This window comes from Rana temporaria, chromosome 5, assembly GCF_905171775.1.
Source record: "Rana temporaria chromosome 5, aRanTem1.1, whole genome shotgun sequence".
Classification (NCBI taxonomy): Eukaryota; Metazoa; Chordata; class Amphibia; order Anura; family Ranidae; genus Rana; species Rana temporaria.
The window spans coordinates 51704484-51727586 of NC_053493.1; the positions used below are offsets into that span (position 1 = coordinate 51704484).

The 23103-nt window shown below is 42.9% G+C and overlaps 1 protein-coding gene across 1 annotated transcript in view; it reads left to right on the forward strand.

The window, feature by feature from the left end:
- The window catches only part of GAD2 (glutamate decarboxylase 2), a 153986-nt gene extending 133119 nt beyond the window's left edge, over positions 1–20867 (forward strand). The window contains exons 12-16 of the mRNA XM_040352543.1: positions 7645–7723; positions 13364–13513; positions 15359–15466; positions 18627–18716; positions 20397–20867. Of these exons, the coding sequence (XP_040208477.1) occupies positions 7645–7723; positions 13364–13513; positions 15359–15466; positions 18627–18716; positions 20397–20570 (601 nt within the window). The 3' untranslated portion in view covers positions 20571–20867. The remainder of the gene's footprint in view (positions 1–7644; positions 7724–13363; positions 13514–15358; positions 15467–18626; positions 18717–20396) is intronic.
- The last annotated feature ends 2236 nt before the right edge of the window (positions 20868–23103 follow it).

Genomic DNA, 23103 nt, shown 5'->3' on the forward strand with positions numbered 1-23103 from the left:
CCCCGAGAAACCGCGCATGACGTCGAAGTGATTCGACGCATGCGTGGAAGCATTGAACTTCCGGGTTCGCGCACATCGCCGCGTCATCGTCGCCGCCACGTCACCGCGTAGTAACCGCGTCGTCACCGCGTCGTCTGTCCGCGGGAAATTTGGTCTGATGGTGTTTACAGCCATCAGACCAAATGATCCCAGCGGACATGTCCGATGAAAACGGTCCGCTGACCGTTTTCATCGGACAGATCCGCTCGTCTGTACGAGGCCTTAAGGAGGCGTATCAGAGCACTGTGAGAGACCACTGCTTCCACATAGAGTGTAGCAGTCTTTCACTGCACAATACTGGCAGGGGACAGACTTTGCTACTCATGCTGTGGCTGCTTTATGAAATAAACAAAAAGTAGGACTGTCAACGCTTAGCATTTTACTGCACTTTACTGAAACCTGCTATTAGCAACTAAATCAAGCTTGATTAGGCTAGCTCAGGGGTCTCCAAACATTCCAACAAAGGGCCAGTTTACTCCACGTCAGGATTTTGGGGGGCTGGACTGTGGCCAGCGGGAGTGAATAATGCCCCGGCCTCAGTGCCTCATAATTGGTTTTAATGGGAGGAATAGTGCCCCATTGTCAGTAAGGTAAATAGTACTCAATTGATGGTGTCAGTCGGGGGAATGGTGTCCGATCTTATCAGTTGCTGTAATAGTGCCCCAAAGGCAAGATAATGGCAAACAAAGGGCTACAACTGGCCTCTGGGTCACAGTTTGGAGACCACAGGGCTAGACCCAAACCCACATGTAAAACATAGGCTTGCACAAGAAGCTGGGTAAAACTTCAATAAAAGTAGAACTATGGCCTCCCATTAAAAAATTGGTTCTGCAGCACATAGAGTGGATGTAAACCCGATTCATGAAATTTGGGCTGGGCACATCTATCTGCAGCGTTTTGTTATCTCTCTCCAAAGCGCTTAGTCTCGTAGCTCTGTCCTGTTCCTTTGTCCTGACCAAATACTCAACAGACCAACCACGTCACTTCCGTTTTTTTTAAACCCACAGTAATTGGACATTTGGACGAATTTGTGTTTGGACACAACAGCGGCAACCAAATGCAGTCCGGTAAAGCAATATTTCAGTGTTTTCACAACACATCGGCTAACGGGAAAAAAGTTGTCACCACCTCAGAGGCGGACATTTTGTTGGTTAGTGTTGGAGCAGAGTAACAATCTCCGCTCATAATAGTGTGCACCAGACTGTATTCGGTTGCCACTCTTGTGAAAATGTGAAATTACTGCTTAAAAATCTGCAATTAATAATAGTTTAAAGAAACCGGAAGTGGCGTGGTTTGAGATTCTGCCAAGTTGTGTATTTTGTCAGAGAGCCCTTCCTCTGTTATCAGCCTGATAACTTTTGACAACCTGCCTGAGGCCCGGAGATAGAAGTGTGTGTCAGAGGAGGTTGCAATTAATAGATTAGCAGTCAGCTAAGCAGTTCACTGGCACGTTCTGCATGTGTCAGGAGGGGGTGTGTTCCTTTTGTCCAATCAGCTTTCTCACAGTGTCTAGCAATGATCTCCTCCTACAGATGAATGAGGAAGTGAAAAATATAACATAACGTGCACGTTATAAACAATAGGTAAAGGTGAAGACAGCAGATATACATGTAAAACTTATATAGGGAGATTTGTTTCATCTCTGTGTATCATCTGAGGCTGTTCACTTCACTGGGTATATGTGAGGGTTTATATCCACTTTAAATATAAGTGTGTATGTGTTTACACTTTTTTCTTAGTGCCTCTGCAAAGTCTCACAAATATTTATTGATTCTTCCATAAAAGTCCACCCAATGTAGCTGTGATGGCATGGCAACAATGCTGCACGGCTCCTGAATCCAGAGCAGAGTTGCCACTCTCAGATGGGCCCTATCTGCCTTCACTACAGTGGTTATGTAGTTCTTAGCATTGTCACTACTGATTCACAAGCTTGCAGCTTGGTAATCCGCACCTAGCCACACCTAGTTATGCCTGCTACTCTCTGAATTGACAGCCCTGTCTCTGTTGCTGAAACGTCCCCCCTCTGAGCTACAGTGTCTGGGAGGGGAAGTGTGTGATACACAAATGAAGGAGGATTTGGCTCAGTGGGCGGTAAAGGAACATTTTACTTTATGAGGCATGTACATCACATAGTAACTGGACTTGTTTAGATTGTTGTACAGGAGCCTTTAGTTAAGGGAAAACCACCATTGTATAAACACATATAATAAAGACAAAACATTTTCATAAGGCCGCTTTCACACTTGTGCAACTTGTCCTGCGACTTGGACTCCAACGTCACATGGCAAGTCGTTCCCCTTGTTTTTCAATGAGTAACATTCATATTTGTGCGACTTAAAATAGTCCCTGCACTTTGATGCAATTTTAGGTCTATAGACCTCATGTTTACACAGGCAGCGCATCAAAATCACAGAAAAAAATTGCGGCAAAAAATCTCAGCAAAATCGCATGACTTTCAGGTTGACCGAGTGCGAAAGGGGCCTAAAGGCACATTTTCACTGCAGTGCAAATATTAAAACTTTGTTTTCAGAAACACAAATCTAGGCTGTGATGTACAATAAAATCCCAAATTATACATAATTTTGGCTAATATGACCCAATTGGGGATGGTAATTGCTCTACCACCCAGGGATTAAAGCTTCAGAAGTACTGTAATGATCTCTGACATACATCAGCACTGAAATAGAAGATTTAGCCGATTGAGCAGTTTTTTAAGCATGTCAAATCTGAGTGACACTCTTTTTTTCTAATTGCAAAGAAGCTTTCCCCTCCTGCCTAATATGACGATTTAAAGCATCACATATGGTATAGCTTCACTGGTATATTTGTGTTGAAAATGAACATAATTTCAGGGTATTATGCTCCCTAATTACAGCAGTTACACAGAAAATAAAGCACGCTTTGGCCGGTTGTTGGCTTCTCAGAAGAGTGTGCTGCTAAATAATTGCAGCACTACAGCTCAAATGGAGCAGAGAGAACAAAGGATTCTGCACTAAAGGAGGGGTTAGAGTTCAGGAGAAAATTATGCTTTATTAACCACTTCATGGCTATCTACAGTAGCAGCCAATCAGGTTTAAACTTTTATTTTCCAGCTGTCATTTGCAGTAAAGCCTTATGGAAAACATGCCATAAAAAAAAAAAAAGAGAAAAAAAAGTGAGATAATCACAAATAGTGCTCCCTACTAATTTTAACAAGTAATCATTAAATAATAATAATACTAATAAAAAAAATCTCTATGAGGTTTACTAATATTTTATGTAAGCTTCTTTATTACTCAGAACCTTGTGTAGCACCCTCTACTTTAGGTAGGTGCTAGAAGAGGTGTTTTGTAAGTGCAGGTAAATTTAATCAGGCCTAACAGTAAGCTAGGCCTGTTTGTTTTGATCTGTGTGGGCTGGAAGGGCCTAGAGTAGCAGCAGCTGACTCACATGCAGCATCACTTCTCGGTTACCTCCCTCTGGCTTCTAGAGGATTCTAAAAGGAAGGAGAGGAAGAGAGGTAGAGCTGCCTGGGGTGTTCTAAGGACCCCTGACCAATCCCGAACTTGGATTGGCAGGGGGCAGGCCTCCTTAAATACCTAGAGTCTGCTGGGGGGGAGTTGTTGGGTGGAAGAAGCTGGAGATAAAGCACTTGGTTGTCAGGGCCTTTGAGGCACTCCCCAATTTGGGGGGTGACCCTGGGCCTGAGGGGTTTGGGTGCAAGTCAGAGCTTTGCTAATTAACAAAGAAGGATCTGGACAGGAAGCACAGAGAGGAACCAAAAAAGACAACGGGAGCTAGTGTTGCCTAGCAAGTCTGCAGGAGGGATTCACCAGAATGTAGCTAGGAAGGCATGCCAGCGCAGACTGGGAGTGTGCAGTCTGAGATGGATGTAGAGCCAGCAGGAGAGACTGTGGTGTCAAGGAGTTAGGCAGCTGCAGCCAGGAGGGCTGGCAGGGCCTGAAGAAGACTGACGGGGATCAGTAGTCCACCAAAGGACAGCTAGCATTAAAATACTGTACTTTTTCTTTCACTATTTGTTGCTACACTCAAGGGGCCCGAGGTCCCTGCCTGCAAATGGCAGTTGCTAAGGCCTGTTAGAGTTGGGCCTACTATGTGCTAGCTGTGCCTGGAACCAAGTATTGTACATGAGAGAGAGTAAGACAGTCTGCATATAAGCATTGTGCTAGAGGAGACTGGAACTCTAGAAGTGTAAACAGAGGTTCCAACTGATCATCGTATTGATTCCATTATTGATTCTGGGCATCCCATAATTTCCCTATCCAAGCTCAAAATCCCTCAATAAAATTACAAAAACAAACAATACGGACTGTTTATTATCTCTAAGGTAGGGAAGGGAATGCCGGGCTGGGCAACATGATAGGTGGACTACAATATTCAGCAGCCTCTACGGGGGTACCGCTACACTTGTTATCTGAAGCATGGTGGCAGCACAATGACTTGGTGGTTAGCACTCCCACCCTGCAGTACTAGAGACATTGGTTTAACCTCCCTGGCGGTATGATTCTTTCAGAAAAAACATGCTGAAAGCGGTACCATTATTTGCAAGGAAATTTGGCGTTTTATATTGTAGGTCTGTAATTTTTAGAAATAACTCACTTAAATCTGACCAAACAAGATTCTAATAGGCATCCCGGGTATGACATTTTTTTAAAAACAAAATTATAAATTATAATATAATAAATAATTATAAATAATTATAACAAATAATAATATAATTATAATAACACTTATTCAATAATGTAATCAAATCAAAATCACTGAAATTTGCTCAGTTGCAGAATTGTTGCTGTCATTTTTTTTTTTTATGACGAATTTCCCCACAAATCGCTATCGCACAATTCTGCAAGTGATTATAATTTATTATCGCTGTTTTTTAGCTGATCTAAAACTATTTTTGACATAAAGGGACACTTTTGGTTGCTATGGACAATCTACAGTTTGCAGGGAGAAAGAAACGTTTTTATTATATAAAATGACATGCATGACACAGGACAGACCACTAGGGACAGGGGGGGTGTGTTTTTTTTACATACAGTACTGTAATCTAGAAGATTACAGTATACTGTATGTAAAGTGTTTGTTTACTTTTTTGAATTTGGCGCCGTTCTCCGTCCCCGTGCGTCGTAACGTCGCAGGGAACGGAGATCGGCGTCACACAGAGGCACTGTGTGAATCGAGCGAGGTCCCGCTCGCTCACACAGCGCGGTGGCATCGCTGGATCCAGGGACAAGGTAAGTAAACCATGCCTGTGGATCTAGCGAGGCAAGCCCGAGTCTGACTCGGGGTTACCGCTCGCAGCAGGAAAATCTAACCCCGAGTCAGACTCGGGAATACCGCCAGGCAGGTTAAATCTCAATTTTGTTTCGACCTGCAAGAGTTTGCATGTTTTTCTTGTGCTTACATGAGTTTTCGCCTACATGCCAAAGTAATGTGGGTTGGTTAGTTGGCCCTAGTATATACTGCATAAGCGTGCATGTAAGATTGAGATAGGGACTATAGATTGTAAATTATGTGAGACACAAGGGTTGATTTACACAGTTACACTCTGTAAGTGCAGTTGCTCCAGAGCTTAGTAAATGAGGTAAAACTTTACAAAGAATACTCAATCACATGCAAGGGAAATAAAAAACAGCATTTTGCTTGCACATGATTGGATGATGGAGGTCAGCAGAGCTCCCCCTCATTTACATTCTGGAGCAATTGCACTTGCAGTGTGCAAAAAAAAAAAAAATACAGTTTGTTTTCCTTTTAGTAAATCAACCCCACATCTGGCAAACAAACCATTCCCCATTCTATCCACATTTATTAATTAAAAGTATTGACTATTCTTAATCCTTATGCTGCTAGCATTAGTAAATAGATAGAAATCTATATCATATTTACATTTTTGTTTTTTTCATTGAATAATTTTTATTTTGTTTATAAATTACAATACATTTCATTAAATCCATATTTGTAATAACAAATTTCACAATATAAAGTCAAAACATACAATAAAGCTTATTGTGTAAATATAAGTTAGTAAAATAAAGATACATTATATTATATTAAGATAGATTGAATAATAAATAATATTTCATGTTAAAGTATTCATATTAAAAATAAAATATACAGAATAAAAATGAAATTAAAAATATAGGATCAATAGTCAGATATAATGATAAATACCTAAAAGGGGTAAAGATAAAGGGCCAGATTCACAGAGCGAGTACGCCGGTGTATCTACTGATACTCTGGCGTACTTTCAAATTACCCGCGTCGTATCTTTAGTTTGAATCCTCAAACCAAGATACGACGGCATCTGGGTTCGATCCGACAGGCGTACGGCTTTGTACGCCTTCGGATCGTAGGTGCAATACTTTGGCGCCCGCTGGGTGGAGTTTGCGTCGTTTTCCGCGTCGGGTATGCAAATTAGCTTTTTCCGTCGATCCACGAAGGTACGCGCGGCCGTCGCATTCTCTTACGTCGTCGCTAGTCGGCTTTTCTCGGCGTATAGTTAATGCTGGTATTTTGCGGCGTATAGATAGACTTGCCATGTCAAGTATGGGCGTCGTTCCCACATCGAAATTTGAAAAAAATAATTTTTTTGCTTAAGTCGTCCGTGAATAGGGATGGACGTAACTCACGTCTAAGTTAAAAAAATGACGTTGTTGCGACGTCATTTCGCGCAAAGCACGGCGGGAAATTTCGGAACGACGCATGCGCAGTTAATTCGGCGCGGGGACGCGCTTCATTTAAATGAATCACGCCCCCTACCCGCCGATTTGAATTCCACCGCCAGAATTACACTACGCCACCGTAACTTTCGGCGCGCAAGCTTTCAGGATTCGAACCAAAACCGGAAATGGTACGGCGGCGTAGCATATCTCTAATACGCGGCGCAGGTGTAAAGGTATGTGAATCTAGCCCAAAGTATTCATTAAAGCTACTATGAGATAGAAGTAGGGGATAACAAACTACAATCAGGGTCAAGGTCCGACTCCATGGCTTGGCATTTCCTGAGAAAGTGGGTGTACACAATCTCTACCCCAATTTATACTATAAATAAAGGAGGGAAAGGGAAAAAACATCCAGAAACTAATATAATGTGGCATAGTAGAAAACATGGATCAAAAGAATTGCAGTATTTATCATATTTCTTTGTGTCTATAATCAAAGATGTATTTAAATCTGAAGGAAGATAGTGGTCTATCCATGGTTTCCATACAGATTAAAATTGTACTTGTTTTTTTAAATTTCTTCAGTTAGTTCCTGTTTTCCAGGCATATCAGGAGTCTTCGGGAGGGGGGGAAGCTATTTCTCAGCTAAGCACACCCTCTTGCATGCATGCCTAAGCTAGGGGGAGATGGATTCCAAAAAGTAAATGCTACATGAATTATCCGCCTTTACTCATGATGGCCATAGCCAAAAATGCTATGGGGTGTTTTTTAAAATGATTTCTCAGGGGATATGGATGGATGGATAAGTTTTCTTTGAATATTAGAAATGAATTAAACAGCATTTTTGGTTTGTGGTGCTCTGATGAAGTGTAGTTCCGTTTTAAAGAACATAAATTAAATATACTGAATATGCTGAAAATTAACATGTACACTTTATTTACAGAGCTAATTCTGTGACATGGAACCCACACAAAATGATGGGCGTTCCTCTTCAGTGCTCTGCTCTTTTGGTTCGAGAAGAGGTAGGTGTCCGAGAGGGGAAACTATTGGCTTTTGAAAGTTTTGTCAGTGAATATTGTCATGGTAAGCACAACTCCAGCTTGGACAAAGATTTTAAATGTTAAGGTTATAGCACCTGATAAAAACAAACAGCAGGACTGGCTTCTGCTGTACTCACCTGATCTCCAGTGCTGTCCCCCTACAGACTCACCAATTTGGCGCTGTGATGCTGCTCCCCTTCCAGGTTGACAGACGCCTTTTGCTGGTAAAACAGCTCCGGTATATGTTTTTCTTGTGCATTTTTATTTCTGTATTTAGCTGCTTGCCTGGAGTATATCTTGAGGTTGAAGGACAAGTAAGGACTGGTAAGGTCATGTAGAGACTCAGGACAAAGGGTCAAAAGAAGAAACAGAACTGCAGCCCATGTGGAATTGTAAAGGCTTTTCGTTTGTTGCTGTAGTCACTTCATATGAAGGAAAGGGGATGGAGGCAAGATGTGAAGTCAGGGACACTTTATAGTAAATAGTTCACTATTCCCAAAGCACACATTCTTTTGGAAATGGCTGTGCACATACCGTATTTATCGGGGTATTGCGCGCTCCGGCGTATAGCGCGCACCCCTAATTTTGACCCCTTTTTCCTGTAAAAAAAAAAATTATTACATTTTACTACTTACAGTTTTGGTGTCTTGCCCGGCGTCCATCGGAGGCCTCGTCCGGTCCGGCGTCCGTCTGCGGCCTCGGTGGTGTCCTCCCGGCTTCTCCCGCGCTGTCTTCATGGCGAATCCCCGCTTCCCGCGCTCAGTTTGAAGCCTCCGCCGACGTATACCGAGCACAGTACACTCGCGTATATTCGGCCAGGCTCGGCTTCTCACGCATAACGTCACAGAGCGTGACTACGAGTGAAGCCGAGCCTGGCCGAATGTACCCGAGTGTACTGCACTCGGTATATTGCGGCGCAGGCATACACACTAGGCGCGGGAGGCGGGTATCGGTGTATATCGCGCACCCACGATTTTTCCCTGAAGTTCAGGGCAAAAAAGTGTGCGATATACGCCCATAAATACGGTAAGTGGGTGCTGAAGTGACCACCGGCTGAAACCGTGTCAAGTCAGAGCAAGAGACTATCACCAGCACACCAAGGATCTCCAGAACGGGTCCAAAGCTTTATTCAATGATCACATTGTTAGAGCAGATTGCAACATTTCGGAGCCACGCAGGACCCCTTCATCCGGCATGTGACATTCTTAATACCTGAATGGACACAGGGAGCTGCGGCTCGGCTCGGGTGCCCCCATAGCAAGCTGCTTGCTGTGGGGGCACTCGAAAGGAGGGAGGGGTCAGGAGCGCCAGCGAGGGACCCAAGAAGAGGAGGGTTGGGGCTGCTTTGTGCAAAACCACTGCACAGAGCAGGTAAGTATAACATGTTTGTTAATTTTTAAGGAAAAAACACGAGACTTTAGCATCACTTGAAGTTAGAAGCTGATTGGCTACCATGCACAGCTGTAGCGGAATTTGCACTCTCCAGTTTTAGTAGATCAACCACAGTGTGCCTCCATAGCAAGCAGCTTGCTATGGGGACACACGAAGAGGAGAAGGAGGAGGAGCCAGGAGTACCGCTGGGGGACCCAAGAAGAGGAGGATCAGGTACAATCTGTGCAATACCACTACACAGAGCAGGTGAGTATAACATGTTTGTAATTGTAATTGTTAAAAATGTTTAGACTTTAGTAACACTTTAAAGTGGTTCCAAAGCCTTAAGGTTTTTTACCTTAATGCATTCTATGCACTAAGGTGAAAAACCTTCTGTGCTGCAGCTGCCCCCCAGACCCCCCCTTTTCTTACCTGAGTCTAATCCAGTGATGTGCAGGAGTGCAGTGGCTCCAGCCGCTGTCTGTCTCCTCATTGGACAGATTGATAGCAGCAGGAGACATTGTCTCCCACTGCTGTCAATCAAATTCTGTGACATGGGAACAGGGGGTGGGGCTGAGTCCTGCTGTCTGTGTCAATGGGCACGGCAGTTGGATTCAGGAGCGAGTCTGCACTTTGGCCCCCAGGGAAAGCAGCTTTCCGTGAGGACACCCAATGAAGAGGAGGGGTCAGGAGCATCAGCAGGGGGACCACAGAAGAGGAGGATTGGGGCTGCTCTTTGCAAAACCACTACACTGAGGCGTATTTCAGGCTTTTAGCGCTAAAAATAGCGCATAAATAACGCCTGAAATAATCCTGCCCCAGCATTCTCAATGTGAAAGCCAGAGGGCTTTCACACTGAGGCGATGCGCTGGTGGGAAGAAAAAAAATCTCCTGCAAGTAGCATCTTTGGAGCAGTATAGGAGCGGGGTGTTTACCGCTCCTTCCCATTGAAACCGCAGTAATACCACCGGCAATGCGCCTCTGCAGAGGCGCATTGCCGGGAGTATTAACCCTTTTTCGGCCGCCAGCAGGGTTAAAACCGCACCGATAGCGGCCGAATATTGCGGTAAATACGATGGTATAGCGGCGCTAAAAATCACGCCGCTATACTGCCACTGCACCTCACATGCCAAGTGTGAAATGGGCCTTATACCAAACTTTGTTGCAGATTCCTACCTTTTGTTATTCTAAATAAATCTCTGTTTGTTCCTCTGTGCTGAGTGAATCTAATGGGAGTGGTTTCCTAATTATCAATCAGCTGCTGCAGAGCACTAATGAGGAAAGCTGTTGGGCCTGCATCCCTTTGGACGTGTTCCTATTGGGAGTAGCTCACCAAAAATGAAATTTTTGTTGCCGGGGATGCCTGAAATCTAGCTTGTATCTTAGAGCAGACTTCTGGGAAAATCAGTGAGCCAATCACACAAGCAGGAAATTATGTTTCTGGGGGATGCTTTGTACACATTCTGTATACAGAACACCTCCAGGTAGCCATATTGCATTGCATTTTCAGAAAATTACAGCGGCTACTAAGTGAAAACGGGGAAAGGGAATAGCCGCTCCAGGTGGGAACCCAGATGAATATCCTCCATTGCAGACAACTCAGGTGCAGGCAATGCACTTAGCAAAGCAGGAACAAAGATTGTCTCTGGACAGCCGCACTCTAAACAAATTGTAGCCTTTTATTAAAAGAAGGACAGCACTACAAGTAACAGAAAAATTTAATAAAACCTGACTACTGACGCGTTTCGCACTGAAACTAGTGCTTAGTCATAGACCCACCAGACGAATAGGGATCGGATCACTATCCATCTATTTTTAGTGGATAGAATCAGATGTTGGCGGATGTCAATGGACACATGACACCCGTCGCTCCATAGAGGAGACTGGAGGATCCAATCAGGTCCAAGGGAGTAGCCGCTCCAGGTGGGAACCCAAATGAAGATCCACCGTTGCAGATATAACTCAGGTGCAGGCAATGCACTCAGCAAGGCAGGAACAAAACTTGTCTCTGGACAGCCGCACTCTGAACAAATTGTAGCCTTTATTAAAAGAAGGACAGCACTACAAGTCACAGCAAAAATGAAAATAAAACCTGCCACTGACGCGTTTCGCACTGGAATTAGCTATGACTAAGCACTAGTTTCAGTGCGAAACGCGTCAGCGGTCAGGTTTTATTTTATTTTGCTGTTACTTGTAGTGCTGTCCTTCTTTTAATAAAAGGCTTCAATTTGTTCAGAGTGCGGCTGTCCAGAGACAATCTTTTTTCCCTTTTTTACTAAGTGAAAATGAAAGGTATTTTTTAATAACATTTGTCGCAATTGTATATGCTATATTTATTTTTTTCATTTGCAATTATTTTCCCCCACAAAAGTGGAGTCACCCTTTAAGCAAACTAAAAGGCAGCATTAATCAGTAAATGATTATAATGGTTTGCCAGGCCTGCAGCGAAAGTCTCTGTGAAATGACTGCAATTATGTTGTAGTTTAGGGGAAGCATCAGTAGTAATGTAGTCATTTCCAGATTTTTCAGGAAATACTTTGCATTTTAAGCTGTTATCTTCCACCCTTTAAAATTTCTAATGCACTGGAAATGTATCCTTTGCTGTATAATTTTCTTACAGTTCTCATTATGTACTACTTATTATAATGTCGCCTGCTTATATGGAACCTTTCATTCCTTACAAAAAATGTTTTTTTTGCTGCACCTATAAATATGAAATATAAAAGCCGTTTAAAATGTCATTTTTTATTTATGTAATATATATGTATGGTCTTGTAGGTTAACCCCCCTGGCGGTATCCCCGAGCGTGACTCGGGGTTGGTTTTTCATGTTACGATCGGTAACCCCGAGTCACGCTCGGGGTAGACATGCAGAGCCTGCAGCGTGCGCTGGCTTACCTTCTCCTGGATCCAGCAATGTCACCGCGCTGTGTGAGCGAGCGGGACCTCGCTCGATTCACACAGCGTCCTCCTGTGCCCCCGATCTCCGTTCCCTGCGACGTTACGACGCACGGGAGCGGAGATCGGCGCCAAATTCAAAAAAGTAAACAAACACTATACATACAGTATACTGTAATCTTATAGATTACAGTACTGTATGTAAAAAAAAACACACCCCCCTTGTCCCTAGTGGTCTGCCCAGTGTCATGCATGTCCTTTTATATAATAAAAACCTTTTTTTCTGCCTGAAAACTGTAGATTGTCCATAGCAACCAAAAGTGTCTTTTTATGTCAAAAATGGTTTTAGATCAGATAGAAAACAGCGATAATAAATTAAAAATCACTTGCAGAATTGTGCGATAGCGATTTGCGGGGAAATTCGTCATAAAAAAAAAAATATAATGACAGCAACAATTCTGCAACTGAGCAAAATATCAGTGATTTTGAGTTGATTACATTATTGAATAATTTTTATTTTTATTATATTATTACTTGCTATAATTATTTATAATTATTTATTATATTATAATTTAAAATTTTGTTTTTAAAAAAATGTCATACCCGGGATGCCTATTAGATTCTTGTTTGGTCAGATTTATTATTATTATTATTGTTATTATACAGGATTTATATAGCGCCAACAGTTTACGCAGCGCTTTACAACATCAGGGAAGACATTATAGTTACAGTACAATTTAATACAGGAATGATCAGAGGGCCCTGCTAGTTAGAGCTTACAATCTAGAAGGGAGGGTGAAGTGGAACAGAGGGTAGTAGATGTGGGGGGTGATCAGGTGGGCAAAGTTAAAAACAGATTTTTTACAGAAGTTTTTACAGATTTAAGTGAGTTATTCCTAAAAATCACAGGCCTACAGTATAAAACGCCAAATTTCCTTGCAAATAATTGTACCGCTTTTGGTACGTAATTCCAGACAGAATCATACCGCCAGGGAGGTTAAATAAAAAAGAAAAAAAATCCTACTGCAGCTCTTAATAATGCATTGGATATATGTTTATTGTGTGGCACGGTCCTTGATTTAGATTTGAACTCTATTGTACATTTACAGGAGATGGTAGTGCACCACAATGTATATATGTCATTGCAAAAATTAGTACAGATATGTTTTCTCTAGGTGCTGATATGTGCTGTCACATGAAGAGATTGCCCTAATGAAGGGCACCTTCATGATGGGCAGATCGCACTTTTGCATTAATGCACCTAAGTTAACATACGCATAACTGTAATTGGGCCAAAGAATTACTGCAAGCAATTAAGCTGGGGTGTTTCTTTTATTACTTTCTTATTGTGCAGGGATTGATGCAGAACTGCAATCAGATGCATGCGTCCTACCTCTTCCAGCAAGATAAGCACTATGACCTCTCTTATGACACTGGAGACAAGGCCTTGCAATGTGGACGTCATGTGGACATTTTCAAGTTATGGCTTATGTGGCGAGCAAAGGTAAGGATAAGTCATTATAACAGCGCATTCCTGCCAACTAATGGTGGGAAGTATTGACAATTTAGGGACTGAAAGATGGGAGGAGTGTAACATGAATTAGCATATTGTGACCTAATTATTAATTTTAGTATAAAAAACAGTGGTTGGTGGAAACCACATTTGGGCTGAAACCATAGCCTAATTAGGGTTGTGCAGCATACAGAAGCTGTGATAAGCACATGTAGTGATACCCCTGAAGGGGGCGCTGAGACTACACATGTCTCTTCCCAACTCAGTGCAAGACAGTCAGACACACAGCATCAGTCCATCCACTGTAGCTTAATGAACAGTCTAGGGGTGTCTTTTTTTAAGTTTATTTGCTAGTAGAACCTGGGCTAGGGGTCTAAAGTGATGTAGGATCCTGCAAACAACTTATATTGCTAGTAGAGGGCAACTCTCACTAAGCAGCACTAGCACTAATGTAGGTAGACTTAGGCCCCGTACACACGACCAGTTTCCTCGGCAGAATTCAGCTTCCGACCGAGTTTCTGGCTGAATTCTGCCGAGGAAACTGGTCGTGTGTACACTTTCGGCCGAGGAAGCCGACGAGGAGCTCGACGAGGAAATAGAGAACATGTTCTTTATTTCCTCGTTGTTCTATGGGAGCTCTCGGCCCGCCAAGCTCCTCGGCGGCTTCAGGACTGAACTGGCCGAGGAACTCGATGTGTTTGGCACGTCGAGTTCCTCGGCCGTGTGTACGGGGCCTGAGACAATCCATGGTTCACAACTGAAGACCATGAAGCAGAGTAAACATGATTAGATTGGCTAAAATAATGCTCATGACTGAGGCCTATGAATCAGCAGAGTAAGAGAACCTCTACTCATGATATCCTGGTAATACGAATTTCAAAGGTGCAGCCTCCAGCAAGGTAGTCCAGTCCCTAATCCAGAAAAGGAAAGGGGTAGTCCAGGGATGAGCAGTCCTCCTGCCTCTCAGCATGCAGATCCTTCACCACAGGGGGAAAAAGACAACGCACCCGGGGCTCCAGACTATTTAAAGCGGAGTTCCACCCAAAAATTGAACCTCTCGCTTTTCCGGTCCCCCCCCCCCCCCGGTGTCACATTTGGCACCTTTCAGGGGGGAGCAGATTCCTGTCTAATACAGGTATATGCTCCCACCTCCGACGATAGATTGCCGCATATTCTGTGGCGATCTATGCAGCGCCCCTCCTCGCCCCTCCAGCCCTGCTGTCTTCTGGGAGATGCACAGGTCCCAGAAGACAGCAAGCACCAGTAGGGAACCAGGCTGTGAACCTGCAAGGCTTCACTGCCTGATTCTCTTACTGAAGATGCCGGCACCTGATCCCGGGTGCAGGTGCAAAGGGACAGATCGGCTTTGGGTGAGGAAATTGCGGTCGCCCTGGACAGGTAAGTGTCTTAATATTAAAAGTCAGCAGCTGCAGTATTTGTAACTGTCGACTTTAAAAAATACATTTTTGGCAGAACTATTTAACAGAGATCCAGCCATCATCTGGGTATACCTCTAGGGATTGGCCAGGCCCTACTAACTATTCAGGCCGGGTATTTGAATTCTCCCTCCCTAAACTTCAGAAGCTTCTTCTAGAGGCAGAGGGAAGCAAACAAACTCCCAGTCTGTGAGGTCCTGTACCAGAGGCTTAACTAGAAACTTCAGGGCCCCAGTGCAAGAAACCATGAAGGGCCCCCCTGGCTGCCGACTGGCACCATTTCCACTGATCACTTTACTCCCAGCCTTTACTGCTTTAGTAATTCACCCCAATTGTTTGTGTTACAAATGCATTTGTTTTTTTAGGCTAATTTTTAAAATATTTCTCATTTTCTTTATAGGGGACAGCAGGATTTGAAGCTCAGATTGATAAATGCTTAGATCTTGCAGAATACCTTTATAATAAAATAAAGAACCGAGAAGGATATGAAATGGTCATTGATGGAAAGGTGTGTCCTTTAACTCTTTAGCATGACTGATATGTGTATGCATGTGTTGAAAGAATGAATTCAATTACTTCTTTACTTGCTTAATTATGTTGGTTTCAGACAGAATTTCCAGTCACCCCTTGTACAGTAAATTGTTCAATTTACAGCAATCTTCTTCTTCCTGTTTTGTGAGTCATTTAAATTAACCAGAAAAATGGTAAAGAATAGAGCCATTTCCTCATTCGTACAGAAACGGGTGTTAATAGAGGGATTGAATGTTTTTTAAGTGGCATCATTTTTGGTAGCAGGATAAGTTTACAGAATATTGGGAGAAGTTACAGAAGTGTATTGCTGAGCCACAATTCAGTAGCAAACTTTTCTAAAAGGAGGAGAATGGGGAAGATACATTTATTTATTATTATTATAATAATTATTCAAAAGTAGAGAGATAGATTTGTGTGTCATCAGCATAGAGATGGTACTGGAAGCTATGGGAGTTTATCAAGTGACCAAGGGAGGAGGGGTAGATGGAGAAGAGGAGAGGTCCGAGGACAGAACCTTGGGGGACCCCTACAGAAAGAGGAATTGGAGAGGAGGAGACAGAGTTATAGGTAACACTGAAGCAGCACTATGATACAGTATGTAGGAGGAGAACAGACTCTTGAAGGCCAAGAGAGTGGAGTTTTTAGAGGTGGAGGGGGTGGTCAACAGTATCAAATGCCGCAGAGAGGTCTAGTAGTACGAGTATGGAGTAGTGGCCATTGTTTTAGCAGTTAGCAAATCATTTGGTGAGTTTTAGTAGGGCAGTTTCAGTGGAGTGTAGAAAGAGAAAACTGGACTGTAAGGGGTCAAGAAGGTTGTCAGTGAGGTAGGAGCTCAAATGGTTGTAGACTAAGCAGTCTAAAAGTTTAGAAGTAAATGGGAGCAAGCAGATGGGTCTTAAGTTGTTCAGGCTGGTGGGGTCCAATGAGGGCTTTTTAAATATGGGGGTAATCCACGTATGTTTTAGAGGGCAGGGGAAGGTGCCAATAGAGAAGAAGAGATTGAAGGTATGAATGAGGGAGCATAGGATAGAAGAAGAGGCTGACCATAGTAGTTGTGATAAAACAGGGCCCAGCGGACAGGTGGAAAGGTAAGCTTCTGAGAAAACTTTAACTCTGTAGTAGTAAGGTCAAACGAGGAAAGTGTTGAGGGTGGTTTTGTACAGGGTATGTTAAGTATAATAGATGTCTGTGCAGTGGAGATGCCCCAGCGCATTAATCTTGTTTTTGAAGTGATTGGCAATCTCGTGTGCGTGAGTTACTGGGTAGAGGTGGTGGTAGAGAAATTAGAAGTAATTAAAAGTAAAGATGGACTGGATGACAGAGTATTAATGAGAGTGCCAAAGTAGGCTTGTTTGGCAGCATGGAAGGAGGAATTGTATTTTAAAAAGGCAGATTTATATAGGCTGGAATTTGTTTTTTGCCACAATCGCTCCAGTGCGTGGCTATGTCTCTTAAGATCTCTGGTGTTGTCAGTCTGCCAAGGTTGTAATGTTGGCGTCATGGTACTTTGTGTAGTGAGAGGAGCAAGAGAGTCTAATGTGGATGAAAGTGAACTGTTGTAAACAGAAGTGGCCATGTCAGGACAGGACAGGAGGATGATTTCATCATAGAAGTTGTCAGTTGCAGAGTAGAAAAGAGAAGGATTAAAGTGATGAAGGTTTCTGCAGGTCTATAACCTAAAATCTATCTCCAGGATATTTGGCATCATGACTCGCTGTAAATTTTTTTTTACTAAAATAGAACTATGGTCTCCCATTAAACAAATATGTGCTGCAGCACGTGAGTATAGGTGCATCTGCAGTTTTTTATTATTCCCCCTGCAAATTCCTACCTATTGATCCTGCCATTGAAGTCCACCTAATGCAGCTTCCTCTTATGGAGTGGCAACGGTGCTGCACTGCTCTTGAATTCAGAGCAGAGTTGCCATGCGTGTGTTGGCTGTGCCTTCCTTACACTACAGTGGGATGAGAAGATACTGCAGGTAGCATGGCTATCAGCATTTTCACTAATGAGTCACACGTCTGGAGCTCAACAATCAGCACCTGTCCATACCTAGTCCAATCCACTGCTCTCTGGATTGACAGCACTGCCTCTGTTGCTGAAACCCTCCCACTGTGAGCTGCAGTGTCTGCGAGGGGTAGAATGTGAGACACAAATGAAAGATGATTTAGCTCCAGGAGATCTTCTCCATATGTTGTGGAGATGCCCCAAGCTTGTGAGGTATTTAAACGCAGTGGTCGCAATCATTAATTCTACCTATCAAGTTCAGTTGCCTGTGAATCCGCTGGTGTGCTTGCTCGGGGGTCTGGACGAGGACTTATATTTGCCACCTATTTCCTCTGCCCTGCTTAGATTGCTTTATTTGGTAAGAAAGCTTATAGCGTTATATTGGCTGTCTACCCGGGTTCCAGTTAGCCGGCAGTGGATCCGGGAGGTTAATAGGATTCTCATAAGGGAAAATAATACATACTCCTATTAGAAAGCATCGCGAAAATTTGATCAAATATGGTAGTGCTGGTTGGGTTCCCCGGAGGTAGCTCCTCCACAACTAATCCTTAATAGGTTGTTACAGTGCTGATGACTTGGATGGGTGGACCATTAGGATATGACTATTTCTTAAGGTTATTGGACACGGGGGTAACGGGACAGGTTGCTTGAGAAATTATCTGCTGGTGTCATCAGGTTGTGCTGGTTTTTCTGTGTAGCCCTTTTTCTTTTGGGTCACTTAAATGCTATGTCTGTGCCCTTTTGCTTTTTTCACAATAAAAACCTTTCCGATTTAAAAAAAAGATGATTTAGGTCATTCAAGGGAGGTAAAGGAAGTTTTATTTCGTTTACTTTATGAGGCTATTGCATAACATAGTAACTGGATTTTGGACTTGTTTGGACTGGCATACCGGAGCCTTTATTTGTACATTTTTTGGGTGCTCTACTTCAGTTGCCTGTTGGGTTGCCTGTCAAGTCTGCAGGAGGCATGTATAGATATCATCTCAATGGCCAACCAAAGGAGTCCTCTTTCAGGGAGTGAAGTGGGAGGAGCTTAAATGTGAACTCTTGAGGATGTGGGTTATATTAAACACTAGTTGGTCTTTGAAAATCTACATGCATCTAATATGTTTCATCTTACTCTTTACTAGCCTCAGCATACAAATGTTTGCTTTTGGTATGTACCACCCAGCCTGAGAAACATGGAGGACAATGAAGAAAGAATGGAAAGACTTATAAAGGTAACATGTCATCTTAAACATCTAATATATAGATAACCAGAGCTTTCAGAGGTTTCTTTGATATTCTTTTCCATATAAAGGTACATGTGTTAGCTGACTTCTTTGTGAAGTTGTTATTGTTGCCTGTGTTCCTGCTGGGGAGATTTACTCTTCTATTCATCATTTTGATCACATTACCAAGCCAGAAAGTGAAAGGGATAACATTAAGGCCGCGTACACGCGGTCGTTCCAAACCGATGAGAATGGTCCGACGGGCCATTTCCATCGGTTCACCGCTGAAGTGGCCTGATGGTCTGATGTGCGTACACACCATCGTTCCAAAAACCAATCGGGTCAGAACGCGGTGACGTCAAACACACGACGTGCTGAATAAAACGAAGTTCAATGCTTCCAAGCACGCGTCGACTTGATTCTGAGCATGCGCAGGTTTTGAACCGATGCTTTCTGTACTAACCATCGGTTTGGACCGATCGGGCAGCGGGCCATCGGTCCGATTTTAAAGTATGTTTTAACATTTTGGACCGAACGACAACAGACCGATGGGCTATACACGGTCGGTTTGGACCGATGAAACTGAACCTCGGTCCATTCTCATCGGTTTTGTCCGACCGTGTGTACGCAGCCTTAGAGTTGTCACCAGAAGAAACAGTGAGGGTAAAGCATACAATGGGGACACTTGTTCAGGGGACTACCACTCACATTGAAATGATTTTCCTTCATTTCCTGTTGCATCTTTGAGACAGAACATGAAAGGAGATCTCCCTAATGGGACAAACAAAGATAAGAAGTAAACTGCCAGGATTTTAAGGCCCTTTCCACACTGGGCGGGCTCCGTTGAAGTTTGCCTGCTCAGTGGGGAATCTCTCCGCTGATTCCATGCTGAGCAGGTAGATTGCTGATCCATGTCCGCTCCGCTTATGAAGAGTGGACACAGACACAGCCCACTCTCTTTTATGGGTGGTCAGATTTAAATGGACTGCCTGTCTATCTATACCCGACTGCTATCTGATGTGATCCACCAGACCGATAGGGAATGGATCACTATCCATCTATTTTTAGTGGATAGAATCGGATGTTGGCAGATATCAATGGACACATGACACCCGTCGCTCCATAGAGGAGACTGGAGGATCCAATCAGGTTCAAGGGAGTAGCCACTCCAGGTGGGAACCCAAATGAAGATCCACCGTTGCAGATATAACTCAGGTGCAGGCAATGCACTCACCAAGGCAGGAACAAAAATGGTCTATGGACAGCCGCACTCTGAACAAATTGTAGCCTTTATTAAAAGAAGGACAGCACTACAAGTCACAGCAAAAATTAAAATAAAACTCTGACTGACGCGTTTCGCACTGGAATTAGCTATGACTAAGCACTAATTCCAGTGTGAAACGCGTCAACAGCCAGGTTTTATTTTCATTTTTGCTGTGACTTTTAGTGCTGTCCTTCTTTTAATAAAGGCTACAATTTGTTCAGAGTACGGCTGTCCAGAGACAATTTTTGTTCCATCCAATCAGGTCCGCCCGATAAAAACTGACAGGTTTACCTGATTGGTCCACTAGTGTGAAAGAGGCTTTCCGCTTCACTACTCATTTCAGAAGGGAAAAAAAAGTTTCCGATATACAAATTTGTATGACCTCTATTTAATTTCTAATACTATGCTTGCTTTCACATATTTAGGTTGCCCCAGTGATCAAAGCCAGAATGATGGAATATGGAACAACCATGGTCAGTTACCAGCCTCACGGAGACAAAGTCAACTTCTTCCGTATGGTTATCTCCAATCCAGCAGCAACTCATCAAGATATCGATTTCCTAATTGACGAAATAGAGCGCCTCGGACAAGATTTATAGGGAGATAATTAGGGCAGTTCAGAGGTCTTAGGTACACCATAGAATTGTCAGAGATGTGTGAATGTATTTGTAGTGCGTTACAAAATAATTATATATTGTGCCGTAAAAACATTAGTATATTTGTATTTAAAAAACAATTACTCCATAGTTTTGCTTTTTCCTATGATCACTTTAATAGTTAAATCACTTCACCTGTGCATTCATAGCACTAGGAAAAATTATTCAGCGTGTACTTTAGTCTGTGTGCTTAGTTTAACAATTGCTACCTTATGTGAATGTGCCAAATGTACCAAAAAAGATATATAGCCAGATTCACTTACGCCGGCTTTGTGCGGGCGTAGCGTATGTCATTTACGTTACACCGCCGCAAGTTAGAGAGGCAAGTGCAGTATTCACAAAGCACTTGCTCTGTAAGTTGCGGCGGCGTAGCGCAAATGTGCCTGCGCAAGCGCGCCTAATTCAAATTGTGAAGAGGTGGGCGTGTTTAATGTAAATAAAGCATGACCCCACGTAAATTACGTTTTGAACAAACGGCGCATGCGCCATCCGTGGATGTATCCCAGTGCGCATGCTCCAAATTACGCCGCAAAGACTCATTGGTTTTGACGTGAACGTAAATTACGCCCAGCCCCAAGCACGGACGACTTACGCAAACGACGTAAAAAATTTCAATTTCGACGCAGTTCCGACGTCCATACTTATCATTGGCTGCACCATCTTTTTGGTGGTTTATATTTACGCCTGAAAACGCCTTACGTAAACGGCGTATTTTTACTGCGACGGGCAAGCGTACGTTCGTGAATAGGCGTATCTAGCTGATTTACGTATTCTAGGCGTACATCAGCGTACACGCCCCTAGCGGCCAGCGTAAATAGACAGCTAAGATACGACGGCGCCGGTGGTCGTATCTTAGCAACATTTAAGCGTATCTCAATTTGAGAATACGCTTAAATATACGACGGCGCAGATTCGGAGTTACAACGGCCTATCTACTGATACGCCCTTGTATCTCTACCTGAATCTGGCTAATAGTTCATTTAAAAGCATACTTCCTGGGACATTTATACATTATCGATTAGAAGTCAGCATATCCATTGCCTTCTTAGAGTTAGAATGAGATTCTAATTTACATTTGATATATTCAAATATTTATTTCCAAGAGTATATAAATATATATGTACTACAGATATCCTATTTTATAAAGCATAGATTTTATTTTGTATGGGTAATTAAAAGAGACAATTCTACAAAGAACATAAGATTTATGGGTTAGATTCATTATGGAGGATGCACAAAATCTGTATTTGAAGTTTCATGCTAATTAGAAATGAATATTTTAAATTGTATATTGAAATAATTAATTGAAGCCATATTGTTCAAACGTTATTTGTCATTTTTGTTTGGGAGAGAGATGCCTGAGTAAAGATTTATCTATGGCAACTATTTCATTAGGAAGTAGAGGTTTTGACTTAAGTGCTTAAATTTTGCAGAAGATTTAGATGTAAATCCTGGATTTCTTTCAGTTGCATCACTTGCATATATCAAATTTAAAATGTCTGCAGTTTTTTTTTTGTAACTTAAAGATTTTATGCCAGTTATGCCATGACCAGAAATGGTCTGATGGACCATTTTCATCGGTTAACCGATGAAGCTGACTGATGGTCAGTCGTGCCTACACACCATCGGTTAAAAAAACGATTGTGTCAGAACGCGGTCACGTAAACCACGTACGATGGCACTATAAAGAGGAAGTTCAAATCCAATGGTCAGTCGTGCCTACACTCCATCGGTTAAAAAAACGATTGTGTCAGAACGCGATCACGTAAACCACGTACGACGGCACTATAATGGGGAAGTTCAAATCCAATGGCGCCACCCTTGGGGCTGCTTTAGCTGATTTTGTGTTAGTAAAAGACGATTTGCGCTTTTCTGTCTGTTATAGCGTGATGAATGTACTATGTCCATAATGAACGCTAGTTTTACCAGAACCCGCGCTCCCGTCCCCTAATTTAGTCTGAGCAAGCGTGGATTTTTAACCGATGGACGTGCCTACAAACGATCGTTTTTTTTTTCTAATGGCTAGGTATCCATCGGTTAAATTTAAAACAAGATTGCTTTTTTTTAACCTATGGATAAATAACCGATGGGGCCTACACACGATCGGTTTGGTCCGATGAAAACGGTCCATCAGACCGTTCTCATCGGTTTGACCGATCGTGTGTACGCGGCATTAGTCTTCGTTTTAGCTGACATTATCCTTGCCAGCAAAGTCCCTCCTTTTCTTTGTCTCATGGCTGATATCACTGTAGGAGGAATGGAGAGATGGGGCACCTCCTCTGCCCATCCTCATGGCTTGCATCATAGTAGGGGCAGTGTAAACCTCAGACACTTTTTTATCTGGCCGACATCACTGTTATGCCCCGTACACACGATCACTTTTTGTCATGAAATAAAATGACATTTTTTAAAAACGTAATTTAAAATGATCGTGTGTGGGCTTCAAATCGTTTTCCGTCTTCTGAAAAACGACAAA